A 15953-nucleotide genomic window follows, 5' to 3' on the forward strand; every position below is an offset into this window, starting at 1 on the left:
GGGGCATACTTGACATTGGGTGTTCGCTTGTCTTGAAATTTTGAGGGATCGTTCTCTGGGCCAAAAGCACTACACTTTATTGTATCAGATTAACGACGCTTCTTGACTAATAAGGTCCCTGCGTCGGCCCTGCAGTGCATTTCTGCAGCATGATTCGATCTCTGGGTCCCGTATTACCAAGCTAAGGTTAAACCCACTGCGCCACCACAGGACAAGCACTACACTTTGCAGGGGGGAAAGGAAGGTTCAAGCAAGGCCACTTATTCAAATTTCATGGCAGCAAATTTCTGGGCCAAGATTAATATTAAGATTTTTATTTTCACAATCACAAATAAATAACTAAATTAAATAACGCTTTCGCGCTGGAGAAAAGACAAAACTGATAATATCAAAAAATATTTGAGGAAATTCCCCTTTCCAAGGAAGGATCCTGAATTTTTTTTTTCCCAGATTACCGCAAAACATATATCCTTAAGTTTTGGGTGAAGGGGACGCAACCATAGAACGAAAAAATAGGAACAATAATGGTTCCCCCGACAAAAAGTATCAACGAAGGGCTGAAAACTGAACAGCTTTAAGTTTAAAACCGTAAGACCCTGATCTAAGGGGTTTTTGATTTTTTTTTGTTACTTATTTTTCATTTTTGTAACCCCCTTGTATCCCTGGCCATGGAGCCTTTCGAGGGAGAATATGAGTATTGTGATTTGACAATGTATTTATTGGTGAATAATAAACTCTCTCTCTCTCTCTCATAAAAAAAATGCTCCACTTTAATCCTTCTTATCTAGATTACCCTGTTTATATTCCCTTTGAGAACAGATCAACAAATGGTTTTCAGCAAGTATCTCAGAATTGCAAAAATATCAGAAACGATCTTCAGACGAGACAGCGACAAAACTTCAAACATCTCCTCTTAGGAATCAATTTGAACTAAGGAATAAGCTCTGAATACTAGATATGTGCAAATTTACGCTCCTTCGAGAGAAAGTTCCGATCGTTAAAAGCGTATTTCTAGAAAGACTAGTGGCATTTTATTGCTATCTGTAGCGGCATACCTTACGTTAAAAATGAGAACTAAATAAAATATTGGATAACTGCCAACCAATTAGTTTTTGAAAAAATTTAAGCTAACCTTTAAGAAGAACAGTAATAAGTTATAGTCTAAAATTCAAAAATAATATTGCACAACCAATAATTCGGTATGTAAGTAATTAATAAGCTGCACAAAAAATATGGTTCAATTCCATTTTCTCGGGCTATAAATAGAGAGAGGTTTAGATGGCCAGGACACATTTTGCGGATGAAGGATGACAGATTGTCATCCGTACCATCATCATGAAAGGGGTTGTCCCCTCCTCAACGCCTCACTCTTTACGCTAAAGTTTTTTTTTATTGTTTGTAAAAGTAGAGCTGTGACAAAGCGTCAAACTTTAACGTAAAGAGCAAGGTGTTGAAGAGGGGACAACCCCTTTCATATACGGAATAATTTTCCGAAAAAGATTGCCAAGATCTTCCTTGTCGGCCAACCGTCTAGGGCCAAACGAAAAGCAGGTTGGCCCAGGATGGGATGGGAGGATTTCATAAGGGACGATTTAAGAGAAATAGAAATTTTCTGGGAGGGTGTAAAGACGGAGGCTTTGAATATATTGAAATGACTCCATATGACTCCCCATTACAGGATTGAAGTCTGTCCTTACAAAAAAGCAAAAGAAACTTGAATATGATTCATATGAACATGAAAATAAATATGGCCAGATTCTTTTTAGTAACAATTTAATGCCAGAGAAAATTTTCAATTTCCTTTCTATTTCAAAAAAAAGAAAGTTTTCTATATCAATTCCCCAATGATTTATTATTCATCTTGAAAACAACGGCCAAATCGATAGTTTGTGGAAAGGGCGATTGATTGAAATTGCTCAAATTAGGAAAACGAACATTTTAAGGAGACAAAATAAGAAAAAAAATGTGCTGAAACAAGGGCACTAGAGCCCATTTATTCTGGGTTCCATTTATCATCGCAGTTTTCGATTGTGGAATATTTTTATAGTTTTTATTTAATTGTTGTCGGTTTCACTGAGGACGGCTATTGGTTATATAGCCGGTTGTATATATTGATCTCCTTGCTGCTGTCTACGCTAAATAAAGCTTCCAATTTTGAGGAATAATCGTTCTAGTACAAACAATTGTGGGATCTTGATAATATATGGTTTATTACCTAGTAATTTCCTTTTTTTGTTAAGTTACGATTGGCTATATTTCTCTAGCGCTTTTACTATATTGCCGAACTTGGCTTCGAGGGGGGCCCACTTTCCATCCCCTGGCGTATATCTCCAAACGGGAAGTGTGTCAGAGGGTTCCGCCACACTTGGCCACTTTCTCCAAGCTCAACCCAGGGAACGGAATTTCTGTAAATGCACCTCCCCACTTGGATTTGATATTGGCAGTTCTACTGTGTGAATTTGTGACCCCATTAGGCTCCTTCTGAGAACTTGCAACCACTATTTTAAACTTTCACTAAAAACAATCTGACCTGGTTTAAGAGTCCCGTTCGTTTCTTTACTCTGGACTTCAGCCACCTTCTCTTTTTGGAATATTGAAGAAACGAGTCGGAGCAGTCTATATCTACTGAAACACATTTTGCCACTTTTACAGACAGAGCTCAACTGAGTTTGTTAGAAAAGAAAGAACCATAATAAAAAAAATAACGCGAACCGTAAAGCTCCCATTTTTATGGCAGTATCCAATAACCATTTTTCGGTTCCGGAACTCATTAGCGCTGTAGATTCTATGAACCTAAGCAACATCAAATTGAATTCTTTTGGAAAGAAATAATTCCAGAGAAAAAAGAAACTGGGAAATGTAAATGCCTCAGTTAGGGCTTTTGGCAATTTTTATAGAAAGGAAAAGAACATTTCTGTTGCTGTCTTGTACGAGGGGGGAGTATATCTTTTAGGATAACAGAAGGGCTTTATTGCGCCTTTTAAATCTTTAAAGGGTATGTCCTTGCCTTTCATTAAGTTCACTTTACAGTAAGCCAGATTGACTCTCATTTTATATCCCTCAATGTAATTCAATTAACCAACTATAAAGTGTCCTAAAAAGTAAGACCCGAACATTAAATAAAAAGTCAAAGTCGTTAAAGAATCCATTTCGAGAAGGCAATTAAACTAGACCGTCTAGTTGCTTTAGACATACTAGCAGATTCAGACATACAAACAAACACAGACACTGGGACAAGCAAACACCCGCCAAGACACACAGGCACAGAGAGGGAGAGAGGCAAAAACACATACAAACACACAGATTATGACATACAAACAGACAAAGACAGACAACGAGAAAAGCAAACACCCTTCCAGACACACAAGCATAGAGAGTGAGAGAGACAAACACACAGATTCAGACATAAAATAGACAGACAGACACTACGACAAGCAAATACAAGCCTAAAAACACAGGCACAGAGAACGAGAGAGACAAAAAACAGACACATACACACATATTTAGACATACAAACAGGCTAAGACAGACACTGGGACAAGCAAACACCCGCCCAGACAAACAGGCACAGAGAGTGAGAGAGACAAAAAACCATACACACACATTGATTCAGACACATAAACAAAGACAGATACTGGGACAAGCAAACACCCGTCCAGACATTCCGAGAAATTATTTTGATTATTCGTAATAATAACAAAAATGAAAATTGGTTGCGATAGCAAATTTGTGGAATTTTCAAAATAGCCTAAAAGCTCAAAAGAATTGTGTCAGGATGAAATAAAAACTGCACTGTTGGAGTCACTATGGCTGGAAACCCATTTAGGAGAATTACAGTTCCTCATCTGGAGCAACAAGGAAAATCTTTTTTTCACATGGAACGTTATAATATGTCTCCTTATTTCTTTCGACGGTAGTGGGGTAACACCACGGAGATGTTTAAGGGCTCATTTGAAAAGGAATTATGGCCTTGTATTTGAAATTAAATAAAAAACAAGTTTTTTAACTGCAAGTAAGGAGCGACACTAAAACTTAAAACGAACAGAAATTATTCCGTATATGAAACGGGTTATCCGTCCTCAACACCCCGCTCTTTACGCTAAAGTTTTTTTTTAAGGTGAGTTGTAAAAAAGAGTAAAACTTTAGCGTAAAGAGCGAGGCGTTGAGGAGGGGATTACCCCTCCTCAACAAACAGAAATTATCCTCTGCATGAGAGGGGAATGCACTGAATAATGGTTTCTAATAAATAACAAACCACAAAAGAACGGAAAAACGCCCCATAATGGCCGATATTTGAAAAAGCACATTGAAAAATGGCTAGAGAGAAAAATTTGCCATTCGCAGTTTATTCAGGAATAGTGACATTTATCTCAATTAGTGTTAACAGTAAAATGTTATTTGAAGACAAATTTTTTGGAATTTCAAAATATAGCCCCAAAACCCTGTTCGAAAACGAAATGTACACCGTTTGAATCGTCATGGTAAAAAAAACCTATATAGGAAACTTATAGTCAATCTCCTGGCTTAAACAACAGGAAACTAACTTTTTGCATAGGTAGCTCAGAGATATAGGTCTTCTTTTTTTCTCCAATTTCAGGAAAAGGTCATTCTACCCACTGACCTTCATCACATGCAAAAGACCAAAAAATGAGTGTACCTATCTATAACTTTAAGTATTTAAGCCGACGGTTATCCATTTCTGCTGTATTAAGCCAAAAACCGTGAAGATTGACATAGCACATATAGAAATTAGGAAGAAGATTCGAAACTTCATTGCTGGGTTGGGCTGTAAAGCTTCTAGAAAATTAGATGACCTACCTTTGGCGTTGGCTTTTTTTACCATCCTCACAAATGAGCCAAATATTCCCAATAAAGTGCAGGCTAGCAATCTTAGTAGAACAACTCTAAAACAAAACAAAAAAAATATAGCCACATTTAACTAATCAAGACACAAACACAAAATCATAAAGAAAACAAAAAATTAAAAGAAAATCAAATAAAAAGGAAATACTATTTATAATCAATTTAATTCAACTTAATATAACATCACTTACAAACATATGGCCAAAAAGGGAATGAGTAATAGAGAAAAGAAGGTCAGAATTGATTTTCGAGTGTGCTCTGACTGAATAAAAAAAATTCAGAGGTTTAAACAAACATTTCCATTGTCTTTATTCTTCTTCTGCGTTGATTATTTGGAGACGCCAATACATAACGTTGATGCAGTTCCAGGCCCTGTGACAGCTGAAATCGAACTCCCTGCACCTTATTACACAGCTTGTGGTACCCACTGTGCAATCACAGATTTGTTGTCATTATACTCTTCATGTAACCTTTTTACTTTAAACTGTTCCTGATGTTCAGAGTGCAGGAAAGCAAATTTTTGAAATAAGCTTCGCATGTTACTCTTTGTCAAAACATTGCTCACAGATTGGTTTCACAAGAAATTTTCGTGTATGTTGTTGTCGAATCTCCACCTCTTAGGAATTTGGTTACAATTAGCCCAGGTCAATTCTTACTTACAGGCCACTACCACAGCCATTCTTAGGGTTGGTGACGTCTGGGGAAAAGCTAATTAAAATACCCCCCTTCCGACTCAAATATAAGGGAAAAAGTCGAATCAAAGTGAAAAATTGGATCAAAGTTGGTAAATCCCCAGCCGCAGCGCCCTCCAAAGCATAGCACCTGGGACATCTGCCCCTACACTAGGAACAGCTCTGGCTACTACCACAAACAACTACTACTAACAACTCACCGAAGCGCCAAGCCACCTGAAACCAACAGCTACATACACATCTCCATCCCAATCTATTTAAAACCTCCCTCCTTAAACCCTCCCTTGAAGTTCCCAATTCCCTTAAATCTTTCTTTAGAAAGATTTTCTGTCCTAGGGACTTCTTGCTGTCTGACTCTAAGCCGGCTTAAGCGTTTCAGTGTAGACTCGAGTAGATATGCTGGGACTATTGCTTTTCCTGCCGCCAAAATAATTTCAATTATTTAAAGAATATAAAAATTGGAACCTTGGAATGTTACAACGTTAAGGAAAAAATGTCGTAACGACATTTGGCTGACGAATTCAGAAGATTCGAACTGGACTTATTTCAGAGACTCATATCTTGGGGTAGGAAACATGAAATTAGTTAATATAGAATTTATTTTCTCAGACAGGAAGGATGGGGCACGTAGACAGGGAGTAGAGCTCATGATGAATGAGGAATCTGCTGAGTCCTATTTAGGTTGGGGCTGGTATTAATAATAGAATGATAATCGCTTATATTATGAATAAAAAGTGCCCCTGTAGAACCGATCGTCGGAGATCGGAACTTTCGACTAAGACGAATTTTCACTTACAGCTACACGAACAAATAGGCAGGGTCCCAGGTATATGGTGTTTTGTTAGAAAATTTTAATGCCCAGGTGGGTAGAAACAGGGATAGATGGTATTCTAGCCTTGGCAAGTTTGGCGTAGGAAAACAGTAATGGCTACTGACTGCTGCGATTTGTTAATTTGAAAAAAATTAGAAAAATTGAGGTACTTTTAACTTCAGAACGGGTGACCGAATCTTAATGAAATTTGATATTTAGAAGGAACTTCTGTCTCAAAGCTCTTATTTCAAATCCAGACCAGATCTGTAGACATTAGGGAGAATTTGAGGGGGAAACCAGAAATCTTGGAAAACGCTTATAAATGTCGTTGATACGTGATTGACATAACCGGACTGGATCTGCTCTCTTTGGGGGAGTTAGGGGGTGGGGTTCAGTGCTTTGGCGAGTTTGGTGCTTCTGGACGTGCTAGGACGATGAAAATTGGTAGGTGTGTCAGGGAGCTGCACAAATTGACTTGATAAAGTCGTTTTCCCCGATTCGACCATCTGAGGGGCTGAAGGGACAGGTAAAATTTGAAAAACTGAGGTATTTTGAACAAAAAATGAATTTTGATATTTAGAAGGACCTCGTGACTCAGAGCTCTTATTTTAAATCCCAACCGGCATTAATCCTCTGATTTTCTAATTAAAGCAATTTATTGATTCTTAGAATTTTGCTAGAGCTCATACCACATGAGCTTTTGGCTCTTGGCTCTTCCGACCTCGTCACAAGTGCCATATGAGCTCTTAGCTCTTGTTTTTTTTTTTAGCTAAGCGCTAATTTCTTTCTTGTCTTGACAAGGCATGGAGGTTATCAGCCCCACTTGGATTATAAATTTCAGCTCATTTTGAGTTTAACTGGGCTATTTATTATAATTTCTAGTCGTTTTGAGTTTCATGTATTTATTGAGTAATTTGTGGTGGTTTTACGCTTGGACAATTATTTGAATTTATTTCTCATATTTGGCTTAATAGAGCACTTTACTTTTCTTTGAAAACTTTGTGGTGTAGAAAAGTTTTTTAGATTAATTAGATAAAGGATCGATATAGTTCATTATAAACGAGGACTATTTAAGTTTCATTGGATATAGCTGAAACCTAGTTAAGAACAAATCCAGGTTGCAAGCAGTAGCTAGCAACCTAGTAAGAGACGATCACGTCCAATACTAAGAAATATAATCACGCATGACTTCTAAAAATAGAGTCAGATCAAAACAAGAAATACACTGCTAGAACCGCCTGGTCCGAAACTCCTATTCAAGAACCTTACCATCCCTTAGCTTGAACAGCAAGGGAAATATATTGGCTTGAAATCAAGATGTTTTCACTTTTTTCAACTTTAATGAATAAAAAATTATTAAGACTTAATAAATATCAGCATATGTACATTGAACTGACAATGCAAATTCATTTATAATTTTTTTTTCACTAAAGTGCAAATTATGTTTTGAGCTCTACTCATGTTAATTTCTGCTCGTTTTGAGTTTGGCTCGGTTATTTATAGTAATTTCTGTTCGTTTTGGGTTTCTTTTATTTATCGATGTTGATTTGTGGTAGTTTCACATTTGGTAGGCCATTTGATTTTATTTTTGCTCATTTTAGGTTTAATGGAATTCTTTAGACTACTTTTCTTTGAAAAACTGAGGGAAAAAATTAAAGTAATTTCTGTTCATTTTATATTGACATAGTTTTTTTTCAGGGATAACGAAAATAATAGTTTAAATCTTTTCAGTTTCCTGTAAGAATTTATAGTTTGGCCTGTTATTTATATGGTGGATAATTTTTTCTTTAACAATTTTAACAACATACACCCTTTTGAAAATCTTGACACTATTAATATTGTTTAATTAAGTTTTATATCTCTTCTAGTTGACCTGGAAAATAAAACAATACCATTCATAAAAATTCTATCTATACTCTTTGACAGGCTGGCTACACTTACTCTCTTTTGATTTAATTAAATTTTAAGAGCAGAAGTAATAACAGAAGTAGCCACGAAAGATTGAACTTAATAACCTTCAGTCGTTTTTGGGCTATTGCTTAGATGTCTTATTGGAAACCAGCATAGAGAGAGTGCATTGGTTTAACGTTACATTTAGTTTTCAAGCATAACGGGCAAATTGCATTGCTGGGAGGTATGATCTACTCAATAACCCTAGAGATATAGTTACTGGACCGTTCAGCTATGCTGAACAAAATGGCCTTCTTGAAATTTTTATTGGAAGTGTTTGGAAAATTATGGGTTAAAGAGGAGCACTGATTGTCCTCCAATAACTGTTGACTATTAAAAAGGGCACTAGAACTTTAAGCTCCAATCGAATTAGCTCCTTTATAATTTAAATGATACTACTATCTATGATAGAGTAGTGCTATCTATGATATTGCTTTCATGCCCTTTAATACCGGCATGCTTACAGTTTTTTCGTTTAATTGAAACTTCCCCTAAACATTCTCTAAAGGTTTTAATTTAATGCCCCTAGTATCACTACTTACATTAACCGTAGAAGTAGCATTGAAAGTACACACAGAGTGTCTTCTGGCTAGCTCAAAATCCCCCGAAAAGGTCTGGCATACCCTGAAAGGGCTAGCTTAATAATTTAAGTCGTTCTTGAGATATTTTCACCCTTAAAACAATCTTCATGATCACGGTTCGTTTTGATTTAGTTCAACATCCACCTAAATATTCCTTGAAAGCTTCACCTTAATACCCTTTGCTTATGTAGTAGCAGCAGTAGCCTTAGTAGCAGTAGGTGCATAGCATGATCGGTTTTCTTCAACATCCGCATCAACATACATAGTAGTAACACCAGTAGCTACAGAGGTAGCGGTTGTAGTAGTATCAGCAGAAGTAATAGCAGTGGTCTTAGCTTTAGTAGTAGTAGTAATAATAATAGTAGCAGTAGCTGTAGGAGTAGAAGCAGTAGTATTATGATACAAATATTGTCTTTTGGTAAGTTCAACTCGCCCCACAACAGCCTTGTAAGTTTTAACTTTACCCCCAAAAATGCTCCTATGATATTGCTGATAATTTTTATCATTTTTAATTTTTTTTATATCAAGACATTTCGAATAGAAGGTGTTGTAGAAACTTCGAAAGAGGATCATTCGATTGAAAATTGAAAAGGCTAGTACCCTTTTTACTAGGCAAAAATGATTGCAGGGCAACCAGTCCCCCTCCCCACGCCCATCATATCCCCAAACACATCCAATCAAAATTTTGCGATACTCATTTTCTTCAGCGTAGTAGAAAGATCCGGAAATTATGTCTTTGAGGATGACAACCCCCCCCCCCCCACAACACTCAGGGCAAGGCTGTAAGTTCTGCCCTGGGGGAATACAAGGTTTTTTTTATAGAAAGAGTGGTCGCATAAACTTCGGAGGGGGCTCGTTGGATTGGAAATCAAAGGTTGTACTGCCCTTTTTAAAAGTCAAAGTGATCAAAGACAGCTACCCTTCCTCCCCCCCCCCCAGACGTCACATTATCCGAAAATGCATCCAACAGAGATTTTGAGATTCTCATTTTATTGAAAACAGTCCAAAAATCATATAAAAAGGATTGCGGTTCAAACAAACCCTCAGAGCCTGGGGGCAAGGGTTGTAAGTTATGCCCTGGGGCATTTAGGGTTTTAATGGAAGGGTTGATTCTATAAGCTTTAGATGAGGCTCATTTGGTTGAATATTGGAAGTTCTAGTCTTTTTAAGAGCCAAAAGGATGGAGCGCAACTAGCCCCTTCCTCCTACCTGACTACCCCCTTTCTCCTCAAATGCATCTGATTGAAATTGCGAGATAACTATTTTGTCCAATAGTACAAAAACATATAAAAATGCCACCAGGATTGTCAGAGTCCCCCAGAGCCTTGGGACAAGGGTTATAAGTTATGGCCTTTGGACATAGAAGGTTTTTATGGAAAAAGTGGTCGGATAAACTTTGATAGGGCTCATTTAATTTGTAATTGGAAGTTATAGGGTCCATTCTAAGAGTCAAAAGTGTTTTGAGGGCAAGAACCCCCTCCCACGTCCATCCTTTTCCCAAACAAACTACCAAATAAGATTGGATATTCTGCTGACCAAAAGACAAAATATACCTGCTACCAGTGTTAATACTGCTAATAATAATACACTAATACTCCTACTACTACCACTACTACAATAATGCTGGTAAATTGAAGGCTACGCGTATGAAGGTGAAAATGTGACAAAATATTGATGGGGAATTTAAACTAAATTCAAACACATTGTGTACATCAAGATTGTCAAAAGGCCGTATTTCAAGAATGGATTTGGGTATTAAGTTGGGTCTTTAAAAGCAACGACTTGTAAGGTTTAAAGCATTAGCATGAAAAGGGCGTCAAAAGAGTAGATCAGAAAGGCTTACCGTGCGAAGGTGAAACTTCCGGGGCCTCATGAAAGGGAAGTTGAACTGATCAAAACGCAAGATGTGCATGCTACCACCGCTACTAATAGCGCTGCTACTATTGTTACTACAAGTACTAATACAACACTGGCACTACAACTTCTTCTCCTACTACCACAACTACTCTTATACTAGTACTATTAAGGCTATGTCTGTCAAGGTAAAATTTGAGAGAATATTGATGGCAAATTCGAACCAACAAAAGACGCTATATGTATTTAGATTGTCAAAAGAGCTTATCTTAAGAATTAATTTGTGTATTAAGTTGGAACTCTCAGAGAATGTTTAAAGGGGAAGTTCAATTGACCAAAAGGCAATGTGTGCACGCTACTACTAACACTACCACCACTGCTACATTTATTAGTTCTACTACTACTATTACTATTGTTTTAATACTACTTTTATTACAACTGACTGTAAGGCTAAGAGCAGTAAGATCAAAATTTCAGAAAGTATGTAATAATACAGGTTATTAAAAAGACATATCAACAATGTCAAGCAATGGCTAATTGTGTTAAGTTAAGTACTAATACTATTACTGTGACTATTATTACAACTATGCATAGGCGTATAAAGGTGAAATTTTTAACGAATTTTTATGAAGGAAGGTAAACTGAGTCACAACACGTCCTCCGTCTGCATGTTGTCAAAAGGGCATATCAGCAATATCTTAGGAGCAGTTTTGTGGATAAAATTAAAACTTACAAGGCTATTGTGGGGGAGTTGAACTTACCAAAAGACAATATTTGTATCATAATACTACTGCTCCTACTCCCACAGCAACTGCTACTACTTTTATTACTACTACTACTAAAGCTAAGATCACTGCTATTACTTCTGCTGATACTACTACAAACACTACCTCTGTAGCTACTGATGTTACTACTACTGCTTCTAAAGTTAAAGCTATTAGGGCAAAAATTGTGGGCAATACTGAAACTGTATTAAACTAAATCGAAACACACTATGCCCACATAATTTGTCAAGACCACATATCAGTAATGATTCAGGAACGGTTGAAGGTGTTTAGCTGATGTATGTTGAAAGGGATGTTGAAGGAAACCGATCATGCTATGCGCCTACTGCTTCTAAGGCTACTACTGCTACTACATAAGAAAAGGGCATTAAGGTGAAGCTTAATGCCCTTTATTTTAATGCCTAAAGAATATTTAGGTGGATGTTGAACTAGATCAAAACGAACCGTGATCATGTAGATTGTTTTAAGGGTGAAAATATCTCAAGAACAACTTAAATTATTAAGCTAGCCCTTTCAGGGTATGCCAGACCTTTGTGGGGGATTTTGAGCTAGCCAGAAGACACTATGTGTGTACATTCAATGCTACTTCTACGGTTAATGTAAGTAATGACACTAGGGGCATTAAATTAAAACCTTTAGAGAATGTTTAGGGGGAGTTTCAATTAAACGAAAAAACTATAAGCATGGAGGTATTAAAGGGCATGAAAGCAATAGCATAGATAGCACTACTCTATCATAGATAGTAGTATCATTTACATTATAAAGGAGCTAATTCGATTGGAGCTTAAAGTTCTAGTGCCCTTTTTAATAGTCAACAGTTATTGGAGGACAATCAGTGTTCCTCTTTAACCCATAATTTTCCAAACACTTCCAATAAAAATTTCAAGAAGGCCATTTTGTTCAGCATAGCTGAACGGTCCGGAAACTATATCTCTAGGGTTATTGAGTAGGTCACACCCCCCCCCAGCAATGCAATTTGCCTGTTAAACTTAAAAAAATTAATGTTGCTTTAAAATTAACGCGCTGTCTGTATGCTGGTTTCCAATAAGACATCTAAGTAATATCCCAAAAAAGACTGAGGTTTATTAAGTTCAATCTTTTGGAGCTACTTCTATTATTACTTCTGCTCTTAAAAATTAATTAAATCAAAAGAGAGTAAGTGTAGCCAGCCTGTCAAAGAGTATAGATAGAATTTTTATGAATGGTATTGTTTTATTTTCCAGGTCAACTAGAAGAGATATAAAACTTATTTAAACAATATTAATAGTGTCAAGATTTTCAAAAGGGTGTATGTTGTTAAAAACTGTTGAAAAATTTATCCAGCATATAAACAACAGGCCAAGCTATAAATCAAACAGTTCGTGGTAACGAACTGTAGTAGGGAGCGATCCGGCTCAATAGTAACCAAAACTCTAAAAAATTGAATTTTGATATCAATAGCTACATCAAAAGAATCGCATTTTAATGCTGATTTTAAATATATAAGCTTCATCAAGTTTAGTCTTACCCATCAAAAGTTACGAGCCTGAGGAAATGTGCCTTATTTAGGAAAATAGGGGGAAACACCCCCTAAAAGTCGTAGGATCTTAACGAAAATGACACCATCAGATTCAGCGTATCGGAGAACCCTACTGTAGAAGTTTCAAGCTCCTCTCTACAAAAATGTGGAATTTTGAATTTTTTGCCAGAAGACAAATCACGGGTGCGTGTTTATTTGTTTGTTTGTTTTTTTTTGTTTTTTTTTTTTCCCAGGGGTCATCGTATCGACCAAGTGGTCCTAGAATGTCGCAAGAGGGCTCATTCTAACGGAAATGAAAAGTTCTAGTGCCCTTTTTAAGTGACCAAAAAAATTGGAGGGCACCTAGGCCCCCTCCCACACTCATTTTTTCTCCAAAGTCAACAGATCAAAATTTTGAGATAGCCATTTTGTTCCGCATAGTCAAAAACCATAATAACTATGTCTTTGGGAATGACTTACTCCCCCAAAGTCCCTGGGGGTGGGGCTGCAACTTACAAACTTCGACCAGTGTTTACATATAATAATGGTTATTGGGAAGTGTACAGTCGGTTTCAGGGGATTTTTTTTGGTTTTGGGGGTGGGGTTGAGGGGAGGGGGCTATGTGGGAGGATCTTTCCATGGAGAAATGTGTCATGGGGGAACAGAAATTCAATGAAAAGGGCGCAGGATTTTCTAAAATTACTATAAAAAAACAATGAAAAAATAAACATGGAAAATTTTTTTTCAATTGAAAGTAAAGAGTAGCATTGAAACTTAAAACGAACAGAGATTATTACGCATGTGAGGGGTTCTAAAAATACTTTAGCATAAAGAGCGAGGTATTTAGGAGGAGATAAATACCTCGCTCTTTATGCTATAGTACTTTTAGTAATTTCAACTATTCATTCTACGTTTGTACCCTCGTTAATACCTCGTTCTTTACACTAAATCGCAAGTTTTGTCCCAATTCTTTAAGAATGACCCCTGAATCAGAAAGGATGAATAGTTGGTTGTCCCCTCCGCAATCCCTCGCTCTTTACTCTAAAGTTTGACTCTTTGCCACAATTCTGCTTAATACAATTAAAAGCTTTAGCGTAAAGAGCGAGGGATTGCGGAGGGGACAACCCATTTCATATACGGAGTAATTTCTGTTCGTTTTAAGTTTTAATGTCGCTCCTTACTTTCAGTTAAAAAAACTAGTTTTTTTTATGTAATTCTTACAGGAAACTGAAAAGATTTGAACTATTATTTTTGTTATCCTGAAAAAAAAACTATGTCAATATAAAATGAACAGAAATTACTTTAATTTTTCCCCTCAGTTTTTCAAGAACTCCATTAAACCAAAAATGAGCAAAATTAAAATCAATTGGCCTACCAAACGTAAAACTACCACAAATCAACATCGATAAAGAAAAGAAACCCAAAACGAACAGAAATTACTATAAACCGAGCCAAACTCAAAACGAGCAGAAATTAACATGAGTAGAGCTCAAAACATAATTTGCACTTTAGTGAAAAAAAAATTATAAATGAATTTGAATTGTCAGTTCAGTATACATATGCTGATTTTTATTCCTTAAAGTCTTAAAAATTTGTATTCATTAAAGTTGAAAAAAGATGAAAACATTTAAAATGTGTTTTTTTCAGTAAAGTGCAATTTATGTTCTAGCCTTGAGGAGGCATAGCCCTACTCATGTCAATTTCTGCTTGTTTTGAGTTTAACTCAAAATGAGTAATAACTGATCATTAAAAACAATGACCCAGCAGCAAAGTTTAAATAGTTTTCAGTAATAATTATGGTGACTGGAAAATAATTTTGCTTGTTAGATTCGACATCACAACCATCACTTGGTGTACGATTTTATCAATAATAATACTACTACTGCTACTGCTAACAACTCACAGCCACACCAAAACACCTGAGGCCAGCACAGCTACGCAAGCTCATACTCCATCCAAATATACCCAAAGCCTGACTTTTTACACCCTCCCAGGAAGTAGCTCATACTCCATCCAAATATACCCAAAGCCTGACTCTTTACACCCTCCCAGGAAGTTCCATTTCCCTAAAAATCTTTCTTTTTTTCAGCATCCTCCCATCCCAACCACGGACGACCTGCTTTCCGTTTAGCCCAAGACGGTTGACCTAAAAGAACAATCTTTGGCAATCTGTCATCCTTCATACGCAAAATGTGCCCTAGCCATTTCAACCTTTCTCCAATTATAGCCCTAGAAAGCGGGATTGAACCACACTTTCGTAGAGCCTACAGTCAGACAACATGTAGGCGGCTTCTCTGGAAAATATATAGCAAATCTTCATCCGTTTTTCAGACCGCCCATGCTTCAGAAGCATATTTGGCCATCGTCATTACTGTAGCTTCCAATATTCTAATCTTGGTTCGCAGACTTATCTTTAGAATTCTTCCGAACTTTTTTCAACTGTGAAAAAGAAAACCTTGGGCCTTGGTTATTTTACTTTCAACATCTTCATTGCACACACCGTCTTTACTAATAATACTACCAATGTAAATGAAGCTGTCCACCTGATCAATATTTTTGTTACCTTATGTCACCTTTTCATCTCCACTTATTCCTAGCCTTAGCGATGTCTTCTTAACATTAATTTTCAAACCTTTTCTAGCACCCTGAACTCGCAAAACCTCTAAATGTTCATTCTTTTTGCTGACACTTTCATTTAGGATGATTAAATCAGAATAATCGAAGTCCAGGAAAATTTTACTTTTCCATTGATTCCACTCTCTCCGATTGCCTTTCCTGTGCTCCTTAAGACAAAGTCCATCAGAATGATTCATTACGGGGATAGAACATAACCCTGATTAACTCCTGATTTAATACGAAACCAGCATCTAACCTCATTTCCTACCTTAACCGTGGCAGTATTATTCTCGTACATAGCAC

At 36.7% G+C, this 15953-nt stretch overlaps 1 protein-coding gene across 3 annotated transcripts in view; it reads right to left on the minus strand.

Moving 5' to 3' along the window:
- Positions 1–15953, minus strand: part of LOC136026574 (equilibrative nucleoside transporter 1-like) — a 112123-nt gene that overhangs the window by 79166 nt on the left and 17004 nt on the right. For 2 of the 3 annotated variants that reach the window (XM_065703278.1, XM_065703279.1), the window contains exon 2: positions 4819–4904. In XM_065703278.1, coding sequence (XP_065559350.1) covers positions 4819–4843 — 25 coding nt within the window. In that variant the 5' untranslated portion in view covers positions 4844–4904. Of the gene's footprint in view, positions 1–2530; positions 2683–4818; positions 4905–15953 lie in introns of those variants that run through there. The other variant, XM_065703276.1, reaches the window with a different exon arrangement.

The sequence above is a fragment of the Artemia franciscana genome, chromosome 4, assembly GCF_032884065.1.
Source record: "Artemia franciscana chromosome 4, ASM3288406v1, whole genome shotgun sequence".
Taxonomy (NCBI): domain Eukaryota; kingdom Metazoa; phylum Arthropoda; class Branchiopoda; order Anostraca; family Artemiidae; genus Artemia; species Artemia franciscana.